Source organism: Miniopterus schreibersii (assembly GCF_964146895.1).
Source record: "Miniopterus schreibersii genome assembly, chromosome: 10".
Taxonomy (NCBI): Eukaryota; Metazoa; Chordata; class Mammalia; order Chiroptera; family Miniopteridae; genus Miniopterus; species Miniopterus schreibersii.
In genome coordinates this window covers 50,475,848-50,492,245 of record NC_138110.1, presented here as the reverse complement: position 1 = coordinate 50,492,245, position 16,398 = coordinate 50,475,848, and the positions used below count along the sequence as shown (strand labels likewise).

The window sequence follows — 16,398 nt, the reverse complement described above, 5'->3', positions numbered from 1 at the left end:
GATGAACCCAGTATGGGTTTTTCTTTCAAGGGTCACACATGGGCTTGGGGCTGCCTTGCATTCACTGAGAGCAGGACATTCGGACAACAGCATCTCTTCTCCCTGGAAAAGGTGGTTGGCAAGTGCCTGTAGTGTGGCCCATCTGGAATTTCCAGGGCTCCGGGCCTTCCTCATTCAGTCAAAGGAACTCAGCAGCCTTCTAAACCACCTGGGACGGAGACAGAGACAGAAGCCGGAGCCCCTGCTCCAGCCCTTCATGAAGTTTACAAAGCCCCTCCCCACCAGGATCTCATCATGGCTTCCCTGGATCCAGACAGGACAGGAATTAAGTGTACTGTGTTTGAGGAAACTGAGGCCCCAATGGAGAAATGACTCGCCCAAGGTCGTTTGACCAGTCAAGGCAGGCCTGGAATTGGAATGGAGGTTGGTCTGAGCCCCCTGATGTCAGTCTGTCTCAGCACCAGGCTTGGTGGGGGGGGGGCGGAATGCAGTACCACCTGCTGGAGTGGTCAGGCCGCGCTCTCTTCATCTCACCACTTCAGTAGAGACCTCCTTTTGTGAGTGACCAGGAGCAAACCCGATGATCTTGGTGGGCTACGGATTCATAGAATTCCTAGTGCCTGGAGCCCGTTCAGGCACTCGGCAGTTCTTTCAGCACCCGTGTGCCTGGACCCATTCTCTGCGCTGGGAATGTAGCAGTAACCAGAACAGTCTGGCCCTCGTGGGGGTTTTAGATTCTGACTTGGAATAAGAGCTAATCTTTCTTGTGGCTGCACGACTTGGGCAAGCAAGGAACTCCCAGCCCAAGTCTGTTGGCTCATCTGAAAAAGGGGAGGTTGGAAGCACAGTAACACCTCCTTCACAGGGTGGTAGAAGTGTGAAGGATGCCTGGTGCCCGGGCAATCACCAAATAATACTCCCCAACCTACCTCCCCACACAAACACAGCTGAAGGAACCTGGGACCAAAAAGGTACAGTGACTCACCCAAGGTCACATGAGTATCCCGGGCAGAGATGGGACCTGACCCATCCTTCTTGCTCCTTAGGCAGTTGACTGTTTCGCTGCGTAGGGGATCCCACACTAGTCTGGGGCAGAGAGATCTTAACAGGGCTCCAGGTAACAGACAGGCAGTGGGCAGTGTATAGGCTCATCCACCAAGCCCAGGCCTGGAGGTGAGTGAGGGGAAGCTAGGCAGGTGGGACCATCTGTGGGGATCTGGCCACCCAGGCTGGCTCTGGGCTCAAAGGTAAGAGAACCAGTCTTGGGTGCCACTGGCTCATTAGAGAAAACTGTTTAATGGCTTAGGAATGTGTACACTCTGGCTCTGCTAAGTTTCCATGAAGGTAACTTTTCCATATTTTAAAAAATAGATTTGATATAAAAATTCATATATTCATAAATAGATAACATAAAAAGTCCCCAATGTAAATGGCATCCTTGGGCGGGCTAAGGCCCTCCCGCCCCAAACAGTCCAGAACAGTGGGGCTCAGAGGGCCCCTAAGGCCCCATCCCGGCAGCCCGCCGAGAGAAGAGTAACTAAGATCGGTATGAATTAGGAGCTTCCTCCAGCTCCGCGTCTGCTGGGACCTGTCATCCCCTCCCCGGGAGGACAGGGAACTCCCTCTCTGGCTTAGGAGTGAGGATCTGTGCCTCCTGCCCACCCTAGTCCTCCCCCCATGACTATAAAACACCAACTTCCCTCTTGGTCTCCTCAGCCCGTCACAGCAGCCTCGCCTGGACCACAGACCGCTCTCTCCTGCAGCCCGAGCCGCCAGAACACCTCCTGGCTCCTTTCCCTGCCCTCCTCCCACACCCTGGCCCTTTATCCCACCTACTCCTGTTCTTAGGTAACTTATAAACAAAGAGCCCTGGCTGGTGTGGCTCAGTTGGTTGGGGCGTTGTCCTGTGCACTGGATGGTTGTGGGTTCAGTTCCCGGTGAGGGCACATATCTAGGTTTTGGGTTCAGGGCGCATATGGGAGGCAACCAATGATGTTTCTCTCTCACATTGATGTATCGATGTCTCTCTCTCTTCCTCCCTCTCTAAAAATAAATAAAATAAATAAACAGGGATTAAACTGTTCTCTTGCCCCAGAGGCTGCTGGGAGAGGAAACAGAAGTGAGTCTTGTTTCCTGTCTCACATACTTCCCTCATTTTCTCTTACCCCATGACACAGGATTAAGGCCCAGAGAGGTAGAGAGGCGCCGGCCCAACAGGGCGCTACAGAGCAGGCCCCACGTGGTATGCCGTCGACACCACACCCTGCACCGGGCCCTGAGCACGAGCATTTGTGTCTGAGGTTGAGGGCCAGGAAGCATCTCTCATGGAGGCTGTAGGAAATGGCCTCACCCCAGGAAGTGGGTGGAGGAACCTCACAGGCCAAGGGGTAGGGAAAGAACTCATTCTTGTTAGAGGGTACTATGAGCAAGAGATTAGCTTGTGGTGGGTCCAGTTCCAGCTGGGTCATCATCTGTGGGATTATAAATGACATGAATAAAGGGCAGGGGCAGTAAATAGGGGGAGGGCAGGAAGGGGATGGCCTGGACAGAGAGTGCTCCTGGGGGACAAGCAGATGCTAGGAAGAAGCCAGGGCGGAGCTGTGAAGGGCCTGGAAGTCTGGGTCAAGTGTGGACCGTATTCCATATGAAGGGGGTAGAGGGACCTCCCTCTTTCCCTAAGCCCTGTGAAGCTGGGGGGTAGGGAGGTCCAGTGGGTACCTGTGCTCTGAGCCTGAACTGGGCCTGCAAGTCAATCATAGGGATGTAGGCCCTGCCTCTGCTCCAAGACCCCTTATGTGTCCCCCCACCCCCAACAGGTAGGGCTTCATGAGACATCTTCCAGTTGAGGCCTAAGTTCAATGCCCAACTCTGCCCAAATATTAGCCCTTAGCAGAGAGGTCATGGGGCTGGAGGACCTTTGCCCTTGGCCTCAATGGAACCCTCTTTAGGGACTCCTCAGTGACAGGCACTTTCTATTCTGCGGGTGGAGCCCAGGCACTGGAATGGAGGGGCCAGGCAGGCACCAACTCTCCCTGCCAGCAACTGGGCCCCATTCATCAGCAAGGCCACTGAGGACAGAAGTCAGGCAGCCTCTTGCTCCCAGCTCCCCCCCCACCCCAGCCGACAATGGGTTGATTCCCCTCAGTGCAGACCCCTGCTCAGCAGCTCCTGGCCCAACCAAGCTAACATCCTTCCCCTCCAGAGCTAGGCTCAGCAGTTCCATGGCTGCCTCACTGCTTGAAAGGGAGCCACCAGCCCTGCGTGTCTCACTCTCAGCCATCCATGCCCAACCCTCTCTCACCAGACTGCTGTACAGCTGTGGCAAAAGGTCTGGCTTCTTGCTCTGCAGTCAGGCCTGCCTGGGAAACAGGGCAACACAGACCAATGTGCTTGGCGTAGAAGGCAAGGGAAGTCTGAGCTGGAGCGCCACAGCCTGCCTGAGGACTGGGATTGAGCCTGGGGTGGAGCCTGGGCTCTCATAGGCTCTGGGCTGCCTCTCCATGGTATGGCCTAGCCCATGGCTCTGACAGCAGTTTATTTCCTCAGGCTCCACACTGAGGGGCCAGAGGGGCTAGACATGGAGGAACTGGGATTGGCTTAGGAAGATCACCTAAGTCCAGTCCCTGTGATCCTCTAAGCTACATCAATGTCTGGTGCTGATCCGAAGATCCCCAGTGATCACAGCCCCGACCTGCCTTCTAACCTCAGCACCCTGTGCACACTGAGGCTGTTAAGAGCAGGTGGACCCAGGGGCGTGAAATGGCCAGGCCCAGAACCACCAAGGCCTCACCTTTTTTGTTTGGGAAACTCTATAAGCTAGACTGGGAGTGGGGAGTGGGGGAAGGGGGGAGCTGATGCTCTAAACATGACAGGAAAGATTTCTCAGACCTGAGCCTCAAGGATGCAAGATTTTACTTTTCCCTTAAATGTCCATGTTTCTATCTCATTCCCCCAACCCCCAAGCTTGAGACCCCGGTACTGAAGAATTAGCTGGTTTTGCAACCTGAGTGACAAAACTTTGGGCCCCAAGCCAGGAGACAATCCCTGCTTGGCTGTGGGCCATGACCCTACCCTTTTATGAATGAAAACAAGAAGCTACATGGAAAACCAGAAAACATGAGAGGTCTTGCTAAGGCAGCAAGCTGGCCCCATGGTGTCTGTGAGCTTAGAGCTGGCAGTGAAGAAAGAAGGTTCCTTGCCTGGAAGGACTTATGCTCAGAAGCCAGCCTATTGGGCTGGTTGCTCTTGCTCTCTGCAGCTACATATGGAGGCCCTGGAATGACCTGGGCACCAGTTACATCCCTGGAAACCAGCAACCTGCTGCCACAGTTGCAGCAGACACAGGTGTGAAATGGTCAGAACTAGTATGTATAGAGCAGGGGAGGCACATTCGGGCCCCTCTCCAGCTGCAGTCCACACCGGTGAGCTTGGGCCAGTCCTGAAATGTAAAGAGCATGAAGGGAACAGCCGCTGACTGGCAGGATGGGCCCCACACCCTACCCTGTGCCAACAGGCCTCCTGCCGGAGGAATCCTGATTCTTCCTTCCTCAGGGTAGCTTTCCCAGCAAGCATCCAGGCCATGGGATGAATAATTCCAGGACTTTATCCAGCTGCTCTAGAATTGCTGGTGCCCTTAGAGAGCCGGCTCTGGAGGGCTGGGCTTGGCAGACCAGAGAGAGGAGATGGGGAGGCCCCTGCCTGCCTGCCTGCCCTGCACCCCAGTCAGCACCCACAGCCCCAGCTTTCTCCAATGTCCTTGCTGTCCAGCTGGATGTGGTCGGTGCTCTTCTCACTGAGCAGAGGACCCCCATGCCTCATGACCAGCTCCGCAGCCACCCTCATGAAGGCCTCCTCCACATTGCTCGAGTCCTTGGCAGACGTCTCAATGGCACACAGGATGTCGTAGTGCTTTACCAGGCTCTGCGCTTCAGCCAGAGGGACCTCCCGGAACTCACTGAGGTCCGACTTGTTCCCTGTAGCGAAAGGCCAGGAGCAGCTTGGTGAGGTCAACTGGTGCCAGGGAAGCCCTGTCCTACTTGGCAGGGCCAAACAGAGAAACCCAATGCCATCCAATGCCCTCTGTCAACTACTAGTTGTGCATGGTGATCTTTAAAAAAAACAACACAAAAAACACCTTTATTTTAAAGCTGTTATTCTATCCTTTAGTCCCTCTTTTTTTTAAAAAAAAAAAAAAAAAAAACCTTTGCCAGAGGCTTGTATATTTTATTGCTTCTTTCTAGGAAACAGAAGCAGTAAAATTTAGGTAAAAGAATACCGTACTTTAGAGCTAGAAGAAAACCTGGGTAGAAAGTCCAGCTTCCTATCACTTAGGTAAGTCACTTCATCTCTGAGTCTCAATTTCCCATCAATGATGCCACCTTCAGCAGAGCAGGGATTAAATGATACAATAAATATGAAAACACCTGGCACTTGGCAGGTACTCCATAAATGTGTAAGTTAAAGAAATCTGGCACTGCTCTCTTTTTTGTGTGCTAAAATTCTGTTACCATGCTTATTATTTATTCTCTCCTATTTTCCTCCTATTAAGAACACAGACTATCACTTTACCTGAGAGTACACCTTTGGCTTCTCCTACAGGTGTGAGATGTTTCATTACATTCTAAAGCATCCAGTCAACTGCTCCTTGACCCAATTTCTAACAGAACTTTTTTAAGTTTCTAAGTGGTTGGCTTTTGTAATGTGATTACAGGGAGGACAAAAAAATAGATGTGTATAAATATCTAAAACTTCTTTGGTAATCTTAAATGATGTAGCAACCAATTTCAATGTGTGAAACTTATCCTAATTTCAAAAAACTAAAAAAAAAAAAGCACATGTTCATTATAAGTAATTACAAGTAATTATAAATCTGAACACAGATCAGCTATTTGATTTTATTCAGGAAATGTCAATATTTTTAGATGTGAAAATGGTATTGTTGTCATATATTTTTAAGTGTTTTCATCTTTTGATTCATGCTGGAATATTTACAATCGCAACAGCTGTAGTTGGAATTGCCTGAAAAATAATACAAGGAGGGAGAGGATGGAGATGGAATGGGACATGAGTTGCTGAAGCTGGGTGAATGGGACATGAGTTGCTGAAGCTGGGTGATAGGTTTGTTACACTATTTTATTTTTGTGTTTGTGTAAAATACTCAATAATAAAATGCTTTATTTTAAATGTCCTGGATAAAAGGGAAGTGTAAGGCTGGGTAAGGAGAGCTCCTTTGCTGCCCAGGTAGACAAGGTCTGTTGAGCACTGCCTCACCCCGTCCAGGCAGGCTGTGTGGAGCCAAGTGCCACCCTTTTCCCAGCTGGAGTCACATCTAGGACCCAACTATATATTCTCATCTTAAAAAAATCAGCCTGACTGTTGAGGTGAGGACCCCAAGGATCACACAAGTGGTCCAAAACTTCTTGAGCCCATCTGGGAAGTTTATGTAAAAGAAAAATGGGAAATAGAGGTATAAGAATCCCTCTGCAACAGCAGTTCTCAAAGTTGGGTGCCTGAGCTGGCAACAGGGATGTCACAGGTGTCACCTGGGAACTCGTCAGAAATGCACATTCCTGGGCCTCACCCAGACCTCCTGAATTGAATGCTCTGAAGGTGGTGCCCAGCATCTGTACCCAAAGCCTTAAAACACAAACATTTGAGGAGCCCTGCTCTGCTGAATTACGATTAGTAGAACGGAACTGAAATTTTGTGTGAGTATGCTTACAGGTTGTGTGAGCTGGGAGAAATTATTTCACTTCTCTGAGCCTCTGCTCCATACCCTGACAAATAAGGAGTAGCCAGGTTATAGGAACTAAATCCAAAGACAGGTGTGAAGATTTAACCAGTGTTAACCACTGGGCGCACACATGCACGCTGCAAAGCAAATTGTAGCTTCCTTCTTCCTTCCCCTAATTCCAATTTTGAATATAACTTTACAAGTGATTAGCAGAATCAGAATTTGCAAAATCATCATTCAAGTTCTGGCTCTGTTCCTGCCTGGATAAGCTCAGCCCCTCTCTGCACTCTGGCTTGCACTTTGTTTAAAAAGGAAAGAGAAACTGAGACAGACAGACTGGATCTGTGGCCCCAAGGAATCCTGCCAGCCCCACCTCATCCCCTCCAGCTCACCGATCAGCAGCTGCACAATATTGGAGCCAGCATACTTCCTCACATCCTCGATCCAATGAGGCACTGACAGAAAGGTGCTCCTCTTGGTGATGTCGTAAGCGAGAATGGCCCCGTTGGCACTGCGGTAGTAGCTCTGAGTGATGGTGCGGAATCGCTCCTGGCCAGCTGTGTCCCAGATCTGCAGCTAAAGAAATAGGGAGTCTCCCATGAGCCTAGTGACATGGCCGAGCATAGGGGACCAAGAGGGCAATCCCACACACCCATGCAAAAAGCACTGGTTCCAACTGGCAAGCCACTAGCCCACACCTTGACTGAAATCACACAGAAGGTCTAGAAGGTAGACAGAGAGAGAGGCCTTCTGAGCCCTTAGAAAGCAACTCAGTGGCCCAACTTTGAGGACAGGAGGATGCAAAGCGAAGGTGGGCAGCCCCATCTCTGCCCTCTAGAGTCCCCAGGGAGAGGTGGTGATAGAACAAGGAATGTATTCTGTACTATAACAGGAAGTGTACTTGACCCAGGGTCCTCTGCATGCCCTCTCTCCCCTAAACACTGGGCTGAAGAACCAGAAGAGCTCTAGCAGCGCAGTCTGGTGAGCTGGCTCCAGGCATGCCATGACACTGGCTATATGGATGTCCAGTGCCTGCCTCTCTCTGGGATTATAAATGTACCACTGTACGTGCCATGTGTAAGGCTCCCCCAGAACTAGGGTTCTCTGTTTCTACCTCAGAAACACCCAGGAAGATGCTTACAACCTGGTGGTAAGGGGGCCTGGGCTGTGACAATGAGGGGGCAGAGGAAGCAGTGGGCAGAGCCCTCCCTTGGGGCCTTTACCATCAACTGACCCAGCTTGGCCAAAGGCTAAAAGCTTGGGGTCTTTTTCAGCCCATGTCTTCACTTAACAAACACCCATTAGAACCCGATACCCAGCCCTCCTGCACATTGCCATGGATGAGAGGTGCCCATGTGTGGCAGGACCTTCCCTGGCTTTCTGTAGAAGCAGCCATCTGGTAGGACAGACACAAGATAGAGCAAGGGAAAGACTGGGCCAAGGCAGACCTGGACTTACACTGTGCCCAGGCTAGAAGGTCTCCACTCTGGGCAGAGAGCACCAGCTCTAGGACTGGGAGAGACAGACCATGGACAGGCATCAGAACAGGCAGGTACCAGGGCTCTCAGGAGCTCAGGGATTGCCTTCTCTACTCCAGAAGTCACAGGTTCTCAGGGCTCTCTAAGGATTAGCACGAGTCTTTGGTCCACACAGAGCTGCAGGTCTATCCATCTTCCTTTGCCGGTGCAAGTACCGTCAGTGTCTCTACCTAGTTCTCAAGGTATTGGAGGCCCCTAGTCTGTCCACGGTGGGGACAGACCTCAGAGGCCTCAGACAGGTCCTGAGAGCAAGGGTAAGGACCCTCATATTTTGGCCCCACCACGAAAACTCTGAAAGTTAGCAACCTCTGGGTCACATGCCAAATAAAATCCTCCAGTCCTGAGACTTATTTACTCCTCAGCTGTAAGCGGCTCCAAGGAAACCAGGCTCCATACTCCATAGCTTATGCTGTCTGCGAGCTCACGCACGGGGTGAAGCAAAAGGTGTGAACTCTGGCACTACACAAACCTGGCATCCAAATGACCAAGAACTCATCTCCACACCCCAGAGGAGAGCATATAACACTAAGGCCAGAGGCCAAACAAACATGGAAAAAAGCAACTTGGAGGAAAAGGAAACTATACAAAGGCAAAAACCTCAAAAACAATCATCAATAGTTTCGGAGATAGGAAAGATCTATGAAACAATAATAGAACACCTTTTTTAAGTAGAGGAAGCATTCAGAAATAAAAAAGAGCTTTTGAAAGTTAACTATGTAACAAATGAAAAATACAACATAAGGGATGGGAGATAAACAATGAAGAAATCCCTCCATAGTAAAGAAAAAATACAAAGAAATGGAAGAGAAAAAAGAAAATTGTAGAACCAGCCTAGGAGGTACAATATGAAATATTAAGAGGTTCCGGGGCGGGGGGAGTAAAATCAAAGAAATACTTCAAGAAAATCCTCCAGAACTGACTGAAAGGGTCCACTAAGCACACACACAACGAAGAAAACAGACCCACACAAAACACATGACTGAGCGAATTCCAGAACAATGGGGAAGCAGATCCTAAAACTTCCAGAGAGAAAAAAAAGAAAAAGAAAAACCAAGTTTCAAGGTTTCACACAAAAGAGCCACATGGTATTAGATATTCAATCAAACAATGCCTAAAATTATGAGGGAAAATTATTTCCAATCTAGAATTCTCTACTCAATCAACTATCAGTCAAGTATGATGGTTTAATAAAGGCATTTTCAGGTATGTAACAGTCAAAAAATTTACCTTCCTGCCACCCTTTTTCAGGAAACTACTGAAGGTTCCTCTACCTAAAGAAACCAACCAAAATTAAGAAAATGTAGGCTTCAGAAAACAGAGAATTTGATAAAATAAGAAGCAAAGGGAATCCCCAAGATGGTAGTAAAGGGAGATCCCAAGACAACAGCCAAGCAGGAAGCCTGGATGTTAGCCCATCCAGAGCAGGCCCCAGAGCTCCAGGGCAACTTCCAGCTTTGGCACGGTAATCAATAGACAAGCCTTCCCTCCATAACAACCATTAAACTGGGAAAAAAGGGGAGGCTGCCATTTTTAGGATGTAAACAGTAAGTGGCACAAAACTGTAACCCTGAAAGAAGCAAAACTTATGAAATGCATTTCATGATTACCAAAACTCTCTACCTGGGGCTCTTTCCTAACCACAGGACAGAGGGATAGAATCCAAGCAGAGCATGGTGGTCCCAGGGAGGCAAAGGAAAGCATCTCCAGGTGTGATAGATGGAGCAGTGCAGGGGATGTGAAACCCCAAAAGCCTATGTGGGGGAATCCCCAGTGAATCCTCACCTGAGGATGCCATGCACACGATCAGACTACCAGGATCTTACCAGAGAGTGGCTCCAACAGGGTTGAGAATAGACCAGACATAGAAATCGAGGTTGAACAGTGCTAGGGGATGCTGAAGTTCCCACCCAGCCACATCAAGGTGCCTCCTTAGCACCTTGTTAATGACCCAGGTATTAAGCTGAGGCGGTATACTATGAGTGAGGACCATGGCTAGAGGAAGGCCTCCATAAACCTGCCCCAACAAAGCCTAAAACCAAGAACCAACATAAGTCTCAGGTGTGGAGGCTGAGTTCTGTCTGGTTAGAGAGGCAAAAGAAATGTCCTCAAACACTAATGAAACATAAAAACGAACATACACAGGTCCAAAGTAATCAACCAGTAATTGAACTGACTACTAAGACATGAATCAGCACTCTTCAAAAGAAGATAACAGAATATAGGGTCTCTATAAGGTATCAACCACTATTTCTAATATGCAATCAAAAATTGCTAAACAGGAAAATTTAACCCACAGATAAAGAAAAAAAGCAATCAATAAAAAAATATGCCAAAGTGGAAAGTCCAAGGTCCAAGATGGCTGAGTGGGTGAAACTGCAGTCACCTACTCCCATGACCACATCAAAATCACAACTAAATTATAGAACAATTAACCTGGCTAATCATCTGAAGAGTAGCTGAACAGAAGTCCAATAACTAAGGATATAAATAAGAAGGTATGTTGAGATTGGTAGGAGGGGTGGAGGTGGGAAATGGGCTGGACCTGTACTCACATGCTGTGGTTGAGAATCCTGAGGGACGTCTCAGTGGCAGGGGTCCCCCATGACAACCGAGGGGTCTCAGCCCCATGCAGGGCTCCCCAGCCAGTGTCCTTAGAAGAGGAAGGCCACATAACATCTGGCTGTGACAATCAGTGGGGATTCTGTCCACCCAGGGAAACAGAAGGCCGCTGAACAGACAGATTACTACTAATTAAATCTAATCAGTAACAAAAAAAACTCCCAACAAACAAAAGTCCTGGACCAGATGGCTTTAAGGGTGAATTTTACCAAACATTCAAAGAAGAATTAACATCCACCCTTTTTAAACTATTACCAAAAATTCAAGAAGAGGGAAGTCTCCCAAACTAACTTTATGAGGTCAGTATTATCCTGATTCTAAAACCAGATAAAGATATTACTAAGAAAGAAAATTGTAGGTTGGTATCCATGATGAACATGGATGCAATAATCCTCAACAAAATATTAGCAAACTGAATTCAGCAATGTATTTAAAAAGACCATACACCATGATCAAGTGAGATTTATTCAAGGTTGGTTCAATATTCACAGATCAATTAACACGATACACCACATATACAAAATGGAGGGTAAAAATCATGTGGTCATATCAATAGATGCAGAAAAGCATTTGACAAAATCTAGCACCATTTATGATAAAGACTCAGCAAAGTGGAAATAGAGGGAACATACTTCAGCATAATAAAGGCCATATATGGCAAACCCATAGCTAACATCATACTCAACAGTGAAAGCTGAAAACTTTTTCATTAAGATCAGGAACAAAATAGGGATATCCACTTTCACCACTTTTATTCAAAATAGCATGAGAAGGCATACCACAGCAATCAGACAAGAAGAAAAAATAAAAAGCATTCAAATTGGAAAGGAAGAAGTAAAACTGTCATTATTTACAGATGACATGATACACTATATAGAGAGCCGTAAAGACTCCACCAAAAAACTACTACAACTGATAAATGAATTCAGTAAAGTAGCAGAATACAAAATTAATATTCAGAAATTGACTGCATTTTTATATACCAATAATGAACTATTAGAAAGGGAAACTAAGAAAACAATTCCATTTATAATTGCATCAAAAAATAAATAAAATACCTAGGAATAAATTTAGCCAAGGAGGTAAAAGACCTATGTTGGGAAAATTAGAATACTCTGAAGAAAAAAAACTAAAAAAGATACAAATAAATAGAAGCATATACCATGCTCATGCATAGGAAGAATTAACATCATTGAAATGTCCACACTACCTAAAGCAATGTGTTGAATCTTCAACACAATCCCTATCAAAATACCAATGGTGTTTTCTACAGAACTAGAACAAATAATCCAAAAATTTATATGAAACTGCAAAAGGCCCCTAGTAGCCATGGCAATCTTGAGAAAGAAGAATAAAGTTGAAGTTATCATGCTACCTGATATCAAATTATACTACAAGGCTACAGTAATCAAAACAGCATTGGTACTGGCATAAAAACAAGCACATAGATCAATGGAACAGAACAGAGAGCCCAGAAATAATCCCACACCTATATGGTCAGTTACTACATGACAAAAAAAGCAAGATTATACATGAAATAAAGAAAGTCTATTCAATAAATGGTGTTAGGAAAATTGGACAGATACATGCAAAAAAATGAAACTAGATCACTTTCCAACACCATATACAAGAATAAACTCAAAATGGATTAAATGTAAGACTCGAAACCATAAAAATCCTAGATGAAAACACTTCTCTCAGCAACATTTTTTCTGATATGTCTCCTTGGGCAAGGAAACAAAAGAAAAAATAACCAAATGGGACTATATCAAACACTAAAAAGTATCTGCACAGCAAAGGAAAACATCAACAAAACAAAAAGATAATCTACTCAGGGGGAGACCATATTCACCAATGATACATCCGACAAGGGATTAATATCTAAAATTTATCAAATATTCATACAACTCAACACCAAAAAAGAAAGAGCAACCAATCCAAATTAAAAATAAGCAGAGAGAGGTGAGAGCCTCGCCACTCCTCCGGCCAACCACAGCTCCTCTGACCACGGTTCCTCCGATGTTACACGGAGCCCTCTTTTACTGTGACTTCCTTCAGCTGCATCAACAGTCCTGGGCATCTTCCTCCTCCCGGGCCGTGGGCAGGCACCTTGTGCCTCAGAGCCAGAGCGCCTGCTATACACCCAGCATCCATGGGGGCTCCAAGGACTGTGGTGTGTTGGTGTCCTCTGTCTACCTGGTGTCCTCATCCTCCCCTGGGGGCTACGATAACGGTTATGTGGGCACCCTAGCAGGGTCCCACCGGCTTCTGTTGGGCAATGAGATGGTAGCCACGCAGAACTTTGAGACTACGGGGCCTCCTACCTGGAGAAGGTGCATGCTCTGGAGGAGGCCAACGAGTGACCTGGAGGTGAAGATCTATGTCTGGTACCAAAAGCAGGGGCCCAAGGTGCTGGTGACTATAGCCACTACTACCAGACCACTGATGAGCTGTGAGACAAGATTCTTGGTGTCACCACTGAGAACTCCAAGATTGACAATGCTACAGATGACTTCCAACCAAGTTCAAGACAGAGCAGGCCCTACGCATGAACATGGAGGCTGACATCAATGGCCTGCGCAAGGAGCTAGAGGAGTTGACCCTGGCCAGAGCTGATCTGAAGATGCAGACTGAAGGTTTGAAGGAAGAGCTGGCCCACCTGAAAAACCATGAGGAGGAAATCAGTGCCCTGAGGGGCCAAGTGGGTGGCCAGGTCAATGTGGAGATGGATTCCACTCTGGCATTGACATAGCCAAGATCCTCAGTGACCTGAGAAGCCCGGTTATGGTTGAGAAGAACCTAAGAACTGGAAGGATGCTGAAGCCTGGTTCATCAGCCAGACTGAGGAGCTGAACCCGGAGGTCACTGGCCACATGGAGCAGCTGCCAATTAGCTAATTAGTAAGATGGCCCTGGCCAGGTAGCTCAGTTGGTTAGAGTGTTGTCTGGATACACCAAGGTTGCAGTTTGATCTCTGGTCAGGGCACACACAAGAAGCAACCCAAGAATGCATAAATAAGTGGAACAACAAGTCAATGTTTCTCTCTCTCTTTCTCTCTCTCCCTCAAAAAAAACACACAACCAATTAGCAAGACACAGGTCACCAACCTGCTGCGCACCCTCCAGGGCCTGGAGATAAAGCTGCAGTCTCAGCTCAGCATGAAAGGCACCCTAGAAGGCATGCTGGCTGAAACACAGGCTTGCTTTGGAGCCCAGCTGGCACAAATCCAGGCCCTGATTAGCAAGCAATATCGAAGTGCAGCTGAGTGACATTTGTGCTGACACTAAGTATCAGAACCTGGAATAACATCAGCTCATGACATTAAGACATGGCTGGAGTAGGAGATCACCACCTCCACAGCCTGTTTAAGGGCCAGGATTCCTATTACAACAACCTACCCATCACTAAGAATGCCTGAATCCAGCAGCCTCCTGGGCTTCCTGCTTCCAGCAGAGGGATGCTCCTGGGTAGGCACATAGGAAGGGAGGGAGCCTTACCTCTGGCTCTTCCTCTGACCTGTCAATAAAATGATATGGCCCAAGGGATGAAAAAAAGAAAGAAAGCAGAGAACCTGAATAGACACTTCTCCAAAGAGAATGTACAGATGGCCAATAGACATATGAAAAGATGCTCAACCTCACTAATCATCAGAGAAATGAAAATTAAAACCACAATGAGATATCACCTCACACTTGTCAGAAAGGCTATCAGCAATAAGTCAACAAACAAGTGCTAGTAAGGATGTGTAGAAAAGATACACTCTTGGTGGGAATGCAGATAGGTGCAGCCACTGTGGAAAGCAATATGGAGTTACCTCAAAAAATTAAAAATGGAACTACCTTATGACCCAGTGATTCCACTTCTGGGTATATACCTGAAGAAACGCAAAACACTAATTCTAAAAGAATATATGCACCCATGTTCACTGCAGCGTTACTTACAATAGCCAATATATGGAAGCAACCCAAGTGTCCATCAATAGACGAGTGGATAAAGATGTGATACACAGATACAATGGAATATTACTCCACCATAGAAAAGGAAGGAAATTTTACCATTTGTGACAGCATGACAGACCTAGAGGGTATGACGCTAAGTGAAATAAGTCAGAGAAAAACAAATATGTATGATTTCACTTATATGTGGACTCTAAAGAACAAAATAAAACAGAAACAGACTCATAGATACAGAGAACAGAGTGATGGTTGCCAAATGGGAGAGGGGTTGGGTGGCTCAATGAGAAAGGTAAAGGGATTAAAAAGTACAAACTGGTAGTTACAAAGTAGTCATAGGGAATGTGAAGTTCAGCATAGGGAATATAGTCAATAATATTTTAATAACTATGTATGGTGCCAGGTGAGTAACTTGAATTATCGATGGGAACACTGAAATATATGATTGTCTAACCACTACACGGCACACATGAAACTAATATAAAATAATACCGCTTGTCAACCCTAATTGAAAACAAAATTTAAATACCAATTTAAAAATATGCCCCACCAGAGTGACTCAGTTGGTATGAGTGTCATCCTGTGCACTGAAAGGTTGGCGGTTTGATTCTCAGTAGGAGCACATACCTGGGTTGCGGGTTCAGTCCCTCGTCGGGGCACACATGGAAGGCAACCAATCAATATTTCTCTTACATCGATGTTCCTCTCTCACTCCTTCTCTCTCTCCCTTCTTCCTTACCTCTCTCTAAGCATGTCCTCAGGGGAGGATTAAAATATAAAATTTTAAAACGATGCCAGAGACATAGAAGCATGGAACAGACTAAGGAACCTCAGGGGGAAGGCGCAGGTTGCGAGGGAGATTAACCAAAGAACTTATATGCATATATGCATAACCCATGGACAGAGATGATAGTGTGATGAAGGCCTGGGGGGAGGAGATGCTGGGGGGAAGGGGTCAATGGGGAAAAAAGGGGGAAATCTGTAATATCTTCAACAATAAAGAAATTTTTAAAAATGAAAAGACAATTTAAAAATATGATGCCAAAATGGCCCATATATAGATTTAATAGACAAATACTTTAAAATAGTTATTTTAAATATGATCAGAAAATCGAAGGAAGATATGGTCAAAGAATTAGAGCAAATATGATCACAATGAGTAAATAGGGAATTTCAGCAGAAAAATGGAAATTATTTTTAAAGACATTTAAAAGAGACTTGAGGTTCTATTGTACTTAAAAGTACAATAAGTGAAGTGGAATATTTATTCAATGATGTTAAAAGAAGCATGAAAATGCCAAAAAAAAAAAAAGGAGGAAGAAAGAATTATGAATTTGAAGAAAAATCAATAGAAATATTCAATCTGGAAAATAAAGAGGAAAAATAAAAATTGGGGAAAAAATAAACAGGGATCTGTGGGACAATATCAAACAGTCTCATACTCACATAATTGCAGTCCCAGAAGTAGACAATATTGAGAATGTAGAACTAATGACTGAAATTTTCAAGTTTGATGAAAATACTAAATTAATTATCCAAAAAGGCTCAGCAAACC

At 46.1% G+C, this 16,398-nt stretch overlaps 1 protein-coding gene across 6 annotated transcripts in view; it reads right to left on the bottom strand.

Moving 5' to 3' along the window:
• Nucleotides 1-1,277: 1,277 nt before the first annotated feature.
• The window catches only part of RAB43 (RAB43, member RAS oncogene family), a 31,273-nt gene continuing 16,152 nt past the window's right edge, over nucleotides 1,278-16,398 (bottom strand). For 2 of the 6 annotated variants that reach the window (XM_081148940.1, XM_081148941.1), the window contains exons 2-3: nucleotides 7,126-7,303; nucleotides 3,890-4,973 (exon numbers count right to left, since the gene is read on the bottom strand). In XM_081148940.1, the coding sequence (XP_081005066.1) occupies nucleotides 4,723-4,973; nucleotides 7,126-7,303 (429 nt within the window). In that variant the 3' untranslated portion in view covers nucleotides 3,890-4,722. Of the gene's footprint in view, nucleotides 4,974-5,020; nucleotides 5,108-7,125; nucleotides 7,310-13,214; nucleotides 13,245-16,398 lie in introns of those variants that run through there. The other 4 variants (XM_081148942.1, XM_081148945.1, XM_081148944.1 and 1 more) reach the window with 4 other exon arrangements.